Source organism: Nyctibius grandis, chromosome 31 (genome assembly GCF_013368605.1).
Source record: "Nyctibius grandis isolate bNycGra1 chromosome 31, bNycGra1.pri, whole genome shotgun sequence".
NCBI lineage: Eukaryota > Metazoa > Chordata > Aves > Nyctibiiformes > Nyctibiidae > Nyctibius > Nyctibius grandis.
The window spans coordinates 2,422,870-2,430,558 of NC_090688.1; the positions used below are offsets into that span (position 1 = coordinate 2,422,870).

Here is a 7,689-nt window from a genome sequence, read left to right on the forward strand (position 1 = left end):
AGCTCCAGCAGCTCTGCACCTCATGTAAAGAGACACGTTTCGAATCTTTTAACCTACTCCCGAAGGTAACGTAGAAATTTGTGCGTAGTGAAATTGTTTTAGTTGAGCAGAAGCCATGGGGAGGGTGGGGAGGGCTCGAACCACAAATCTGTCGTATTTTTGAAGTGCAATAACTTGGTGTTTTTTGAAGACTTAAAAAAAAAAAAAAGGGCTGCGCATTCCCTTTTCTTTGAGAAGGCTTCGTTTCTGGAGGCGGTGGCAGTGACCTGCAGGACAGCTGGACACCTGGCACGTGAGGAGGAGCGGGGCGGGGAGGGGATGCTTGGGCCTTCCAGAAAATGCCAGGTGGGGGAATCTCAGTTTCTAGCCAACTACCTCGGTAAACTCCAATTCAGGTTTCTTTCAGTCACGAGCCAGCGTGCGGCCCGGCCCCGGCGCTGCTGGCGGCACTGTTGGCAGGGTGTTGAGGACAGAGCCGAGGGACGATGCGTGGAGCCCTGCGACCACGTGTTCAACAGCCTCTGGACTTTCCACTTCTCTGTTCAAGACTTTTTTGGTCCCAGACCCAAAGCTACTGCTATGCTCTTGATGGCAAAACCTTGTTGCTTTTGAGTTTTCCAAACCTTTGTGACTTTTGTCTTTGAGAATTTTTGTCGTTGACTTTGCGTAAGCGGCTCTGCCGGTTCCCGCTGACGCCTCTTGAATTCTCGTTGTGCTTTGGACCTCGCTGACTTTTCTCATCTGTAGATGAGAATAAACGTTGGAAGGAAGCTGGCCTGTGCCTCTGCCCCTCACCGTGCCCACGGGACGGGGGGCAAGCAGGTGCCCCCGTGCCCAACGTGAGGGGCATTGCCGCAGCCAGGGCCGCCTCGGCAGCATCCAGCTGGGCTGTACTGAGCCCCCGAGCTCTGGGCAAGGGGGTGCTTGGTGCCAGCGCCCGCTGCAGGGGTGGCCCCGCACCCAGAACCCTTCCGCTTGCCCTCACCTCCTCGGGGCGTTGGAGGGGGTGACATGGCAGAACCGAAGCGGCGGCGCTTCCCAAGCGCTCGTCCTGGGTTCGAGGAGAAGCAAAGCGTGGCCGATCTCACGTCAACAGAAACGCCACCAAGGTCCACCCCGAGCTATCCTAAACCCTGTTAGCGACTTACCCCAGGGGAAGAAAGCAAAGATTTATCCTCGAAACGCTGTGGAGCAGGAAGCTTCCCCCCGGCACGGCCGGAGGTTTCCTCTCCAAACCCTCCCTGGCGCGGTGTGGGATCCCCGGATCCCCGCGTGGCACCGGAGGGCACCGGGCGCTGGCACAGGGAGCGTCCGCTGCTCCCGGCCCTTCCTGCCCGTCTCTATTTTGTCTTAACAAATAAAAACTTGAAGGATTACAATCCCCCCCCAACGCTTTCTCCCCAGACATCGTGCGAGGGGGTCCGGGCAGGGCGGCAGCCGCGTCTCGCTCGCTCTTCCCCCCTTTCCACTCTTGCTCCCGCGGAGAAATTCTGATTTCTACGGCGTAGGCGTTTCTTCTTCTCTTTTTTGTCCTGTTTGCGCATAAGCAATATGTTTTCAGGTTTAAACGGGGGCGGGGGTGGGAAGGGCGATTAAAACAACAACAAAACCTGGGTAGAGCTCAAAATAATTCAGTTTTACTGTATAAAGTTCCGTGGCTCGCATCCCTGGCTGCACGGTAGCTTTAGAGTCCAGTTGTGTTGTTTTTTTTTTCTCTAATATTTGTATTCTAATTTAATTGCTTTTAAATTTTTCAGGCCAAGCCACTGTTTGGAAACATCATGCTTCTGTTACTGCTTTTCTGTTTGCGTTGGCCAGCTCTTCCTGTACATATGTTTTTTCTTATATCCTGTTTTTTTCTTTTTTTTGTAAAAAGAAGAGAAAAAACAAAAAAAAGGAAAATTATTTTTCTTTCCCTCAGTACACATCCTTCAAAGTTCAAATTATAGTGTTTGTTAAATAAAAAGAAAGATTTACATTTAAGTTCAGTCTCGGCGTGGTGGAGCCCCAAAATGAGCCCTGGGTGGGGGGGTCTGTGCATGGGGGCAGCACCCAGCTCCCCCCAGAGACTCAGGGGGCGGCCAGACCCAGCCCGGGGTGGGCGCGGGGTCCTCGGTGCCGCTTCGAATTCCTCCACCTCCGGCGGGATTAATCATTTTATTTATGAGGCTTAAAGATCCCAAATCCCGCTAAACCCGGGGCTTTGCCAGATAAACAGCCCGCTTTGCCAAGGCGGCCCGTTTGTGAAAACACAATTAGCAAACCCTGTAATCTGCACTAATTACCGGGCCAGGATCTCCCCCTCTGGCTGGCGGCGGCGTGGGGACCATGGGGGACGCGGTGCCTGGGGGACGGTGCCCACCCGGGGCCTCCTTCACCATCGAGTACCTGCTGTCGGAGCGGGGTGAGGGGGGACCCCGCAGCCCCTCTGCCCCCGGCCGCAGCCCCCAGCGCCCGCCCGAGCCCGGGGACAAGCCGCCGCAGTCCTACATCGCCCTCATCTCCACCGCCATCCTCTCCTCCCCGGAGAAGAAGCTGCTGCTCTCCGACATCTACCAGTGGATCATGGACAACTACCCCTACTTCAAGAACAAGGTGAGGGGCTGCGATGCTGGAGGAGACCCGTTTTGGGGGGGATTTTTTCCCCCAGTTTTGGTGGTTTGGAGTGGGTAAACTGGGAGCTGAGCTCTGGGTGCTGGGTGAGGGACGGGGCTGGGTTTGACTCTGGTGACCCCAATCCACCCCAAAACGCGTCTGCTGGCATCTGGCTCCCGGGATGGTTCCAAGCGGTGCCAAGGGGCTGGTTCCTCCAGGCGGGGTGGGTGCCGTTCACTCTGGTGCCTACTGATGTCCCTGGCTGACGGTGCCTCTCGGCCCAGGAGAAGAGTTGGCGCAACAGCGTCCGCCACAACCTCTCCCTTAACGAGTGCTTCGTCAAAGCCGGCCGCAGCGACAACGGCAAAGGCCACTTCTGGGCCATCCACCCCGCCAACCTCGAGGACTTCGCCAAGGGCGACTACCAGCGCCGGCGGGCCCGGCGGCGCGTCCGCAGGTCAGCGGGGTTTCGAGGGAGGGGTCCGGGGGGGGGGTCCCAGGGGGGTTTTGGGGCTCAGGGCTGACCCCGGCTCCTCTGTTTCCCCTCGCAGGGTGAACGTCGGCTACTACCACCCCTACGCCCTGTACGGCCTTGGCTGCTGCTGCCCCTGCTGCCCCCCGGTGCCCCCCGGCCCCCCCCTCACGCTGCCCCCCCTCGCCCTGCCCGCAGCCCCCCACCGCTGCCCGCCCGAGAGGGGACACTGGGGCTGGGGACGGGTCCCCCCTCCCCGTGGCCCTGGTCCCCTCCTTCCCCGGCCCCCCTTCCTGTAGCCCCCCACCCTGCTCCGAGGGGATGAGGGGGGCCCCTAAAAAGTGGGTGTCACGTGCCCCATGTCCCCCCCCCCCCGTCAAGCCAAGGGGTCGCATGTGTGTGTCCCCCCCCCATCACCAATGAACCCTGATGTGCCGGGATGGGGCCAGAGCCTGGGGTACGTGTCCCCATGAGGGACCCCCCCATCCCCACACCCCAGTGGGGACCCCCCTCAACTCCCCCCTGTCCTAATGGGGACCCCCCTCAACCCCCCCATGTCCCCATGCCCCATTGGGGACCCCCCCATCTTCCAAGGGCACCCCAGGATGGGACCCACGGCCCCACATCCCCCCTCAGGGCCAGCCCCATCCCAGCGGTGTCACCCACGGAGGACGGGGGTCCCCAAGCCCCCCACTGGGCCCAGGCACATATGGGGCTTAAAACCCCCCCCCCCCCCCCCATGACAGGCCCCTGCCCTAATTATTTTCTTACTAATTGTCCCTGACGCCCCTAATGAAAATCGCGGCTCCCAGGTGTTAAGTGGCATTAGGGCGACTCGGCCACTAAATCCCGGGAGATAAAACCCCCAAAGCTCCTCGCACTCCCCAAAACCGAGGCAGATTATGACACTAATTAATCCCTTAACGATGGTGGGGGGCGCGGGGGGCTGGGGGCCAGGCTGGGCCTCGCTCGAGGACGGGGCGGCAGCGGGATCGGGGGGGTCCCCCCGGTGCCACCCACGGCCCCTCGCCTGCCTCAGTTTCCCCGTTTGCAGCTGGTCCCCACCCTGGGGGGGGGGGTGCGGGGGGGTGCACACCCCAAACCCCATCCCCGGCGGCTCCTTAAACCCCCCCGGCCATCTGCGGGCCCTAATCTGTGCCCAAACGGGATTAGGGCCCCCCCCCTCACGCCTTGGCCCCCCGCAAGCAGCTTAACGGGGCCGAGCTGCCTCAGCGGGGCCCGATCCGGCCATGGGGGGACTGGGCAGACTGGGAGGGGGCACCCAGCTCCGCACTGGGGTGGGGGGACCCCCATTGCTGCCGTTATTTTATAAGGCGGGGGGGGGGGGTGTGTGTGCTTCAGTTGGGGAAACTGAGGCACGGTGACAGACCAGGACTGACACCCCACCTGCAGCCCTGGACCCCCCAAAATCAGGGTTAATCCCCCCAAATTAGGGTTAACCCCCTCAGAATCAGGGTTAATGGCCCCAAATTAGGGTTAACCCCCCCAAATTAGGGTTAACTCCCCCTAAATCAGAGTTATCCCCCCCAAAATCAGGGTTAACCCCCTAAAATCAGGGTTAATGGCCCTAAATCAGGGTTAACGCCCCCCAAACTCGGGTTATCCCCCCCAAAATGAGGGTTAACCCCCCAAAAATCAGAGTTAACCCCCCAAAATCAGGGTTAACCCCCCCAAACTAGGGTTAACTCCCCCCAAAATTAGGGTTAACTCCCCCCAAATCAGGGTTAACTCCCCCAAAATCAGAGTTAACCCCCCCCAAATCAGGGTTCATGGCCCAAAATCAGGGTTAACCCCCCCAAATCAGGCTTAACCCCCCATCCTGCTCCCCGCTGCCCCCCCAGCTCCTGCCCTGTCTCCAAACCACCAAAAAAAGGGAAAAATACCCCAAAACCAGAAAAAAAAAAACACAAACCAGCCCCCACTATAGACACCCCCCCTGGCTCTCTCCCCCCCCAACCTTTTCCCCCTCCCAAGAAAACCAAACGCCTCCACGTGTATTTTTAATATATAGTTTATTTTCTTTTTTATTTCTTTTATTTAAAGCCCCCCCCCCAAAGTGCAATTTTTATTATTTTAATATTTTTTTTTTTCTCTCTTGCCCCCCGCCCCCTCCTCGCCCACACTTTTATAAAGATCTATCAAAGTTACAATCTATGGAATGTCTTTTCTGTGCTTTATTTTAGTTTAGTTTTTTCCGCTCCCCCCTCCTCGCCTCACTCCTTTCCCCCCCCCAAACCTCTACCACAAAAGTAGTTTTTTTTCTTTTTTTTTACACATAAAAAAAACCCGCCACAACCTCGCGAGTGCTTTCGATAGCGAATCTCTCGATTATAGAGAAATAAGAACTAAAACGAGGGAAAAAAACAAAAGAAGAGGAAAAAATTAAAAAAAACCAACCCAAAATAAACTCCCAGTGGCCCCCCCCCCACCTCGAGCATCCTCGCTGGGGTCTCAGCCTCCCACGTGCCCCCCACGCCCCAGGAGCTGCTGAAGCTCTCGCCGGGTGTGTGTGTATATATATATATATAATTAATTTTTTTAAAAAATACAACTTTAAATGCGACATTTTGCTACTCAATTTGCCCCCCCCAGAGCCCCCCCCATAAAGCTTCGTCCTGGGTCACCCTAGGGGGGTTTTGCTCTTTTTACAACCGCGTTCCTCTGGATTTAAATAAAATTCTTTGTAAGAAAGTGAAAAATATAAATAGATACGATATAGCGCGAGCTCTACGATAGAGATTTTATTGTATTTTATTGTATTTTTTTCTTATTTTCTTTTTAAATAATCAGATCAGGCCTCGGGGGGGGGGAATGGGGGCTGGGGGGGGATGGTTGGATGCAGCATCTTTAGTGGGGGGGGGTGGGCACTAACTGGTGGGTGCTGAAGGATTTGGGGGGGGACACAAGGAATCAGCCCCTTCCTGCGGCAGGACCCCCCCCCCCCACTGCCTGGGTTGGGGGGGGACAGGACCCCCCCCAGCCCCATTTTAGGGAGGGGTGGTTGGATGCAGCATCTTTACAAGCAGCACAGGGGAGGGGGAGGAAGGTGATGCCCCCAAACCCTCCCCCCAGTCCCAGGAGGGGGTGAAGCCCCTGCAGACCCCCCCCAACCCCCCCCCCTTTTTGTGACTTCTCAGACCCCAAACTACCAGGGAATGACCCCAAACGCCCCCCCCCCCCCCATAGCCCCCACTTAATTGGGGGGGGGGACACAACACCCCAGCCCTGCCTGGTGGCCTGGGCTGGGACGCCCAGGGCTGAGCCCCCTCCTCACCCCATAACCCCCCCACCCCATAACCTCCCCCCATAACCCCCCTTCCATTGGGGGGGGCTTTTTTTTCCTCTTTTATACCAAAAAACCCTGAATTTTTCCTTTTTTTTTTTCCTTTCCACCCCCCCATTATTTTTTTTTTTTTTTTTTAATTGATTTTACTTTTTCCTTTCTCTCCCCGCCCCCGGCATAACTCAGCCGTATCTTTGGCAACACTTTATCCCAACCTGAATTAAAAGAAAAACAACCCAAAAAATTAAAAATAATAATGACAATAAAACACCCAAAAATAGCGGGGGGGGCGGTTTAAGGCAGGCAACAGCTGCGGGATGGGGCCAAACCCGCTGCTTTGGAGGGGGGTAATTATTTTTTTTTTTTAATTTTTCTCTTTTTTTTAGTGCAAATATCAAACTTGTGCTGAAGTGTTGGGAGGGGGAAGTCGGGCTGGGGGGGGGCGCTGGGGCTGGCGAGCGGCTGGGTGGGCGCGGGGGCCACGGGGACTCCTGAGACTCATTCGTTCCTCTGCCTTTTTTGTGCTGTTTTTATCTTTTTTCCTTCTTTTCCCTCTCTTCCCCCCCTTATCCCCCTTTTTTCTCCCCTTTGCCCCCTTTTTTCTTTTCCTTTTCCCCCTTTTCCTCTTCCCTTTTCCCCTTCCCCTTTTTCTCATTTCCTTTTTTCCCTTTTTTTCCCCCTTTCTCTCCCCCTTACCCCTTATTTCCTTTTTCCCCCTTTCTCTTTCCTCCCTTTCCCCTTTTTCTCTTAATTTCCTTTTTCCCCTTTTTTTTCCCCCTTCCCCCCCTTTTTTCTTTTTCCCCTTTTCTCTCCCCCACCTTTAAAATATTTTTCCTCCCTTTTTCTTCCCTTTTCTTCACCCCTTTTTAATCTTTTTCCCCTTCTCTCCCCTCCTTTCCCTTTTATCCCCCCTTTTATCCCCCTTTTTCCTTCCCTTTTTCCCCTTTCTCCCTCCTTTTCCCCCCCTTTTCCCCCCCTTTTCCCCCCCTTTTCCCCCCTTTTCCCCCCTTTTCCCCCCTTTTCCCCCCTTTTTCCCCTTTTCTCCCCTTTTCTCCCCTTTTCCCCCCTTTTCCCCCCTTTTCCCCCCTTTTCCCCCCTTTTCCCCCCTTTTCCCCCCTTTTCCCCCCTTTTCCCCCCTTTTCCCCCTTTTTTTCCCCCTTTTTTTTTCCCCCTCTTTTTTCCCTCCTTTTTTCCCCCCTCCTTTTTTCCCCCCCTCCTTTTTTCCCCCTCCTTTTTTTCCCCCTCCTTTTTTCCCCCTCCTTTTTTCCCCCTCCTTTTTTCCCCCTCCTTTTTTCCCCCTCCTTTTTTCCCCCCTTCT

General features: G+C 55.8%; 1 protein-coding gene across 1 annotated transcript; it reads left to right on the plus strand.

Annotated features, from left to right (window-relative positions):
- Positions 1-2,328: 2,328 nt before the first annotated feature.
- Positions 2,329-3,392, plus strand: LOC137675046 (forkhead box protein L2-like). The gene is given in 4 exon segments (XM_068420934.1): positions 2,329-2,595; positions 2,880-3,052; positions 3,147-3,223; positions 3,226-3,392. Coding segments are annotated over 4 exon segments (684 nt in total).
- Positions 3,393-7,689: the final 4,297 nt, after the last annotated feature.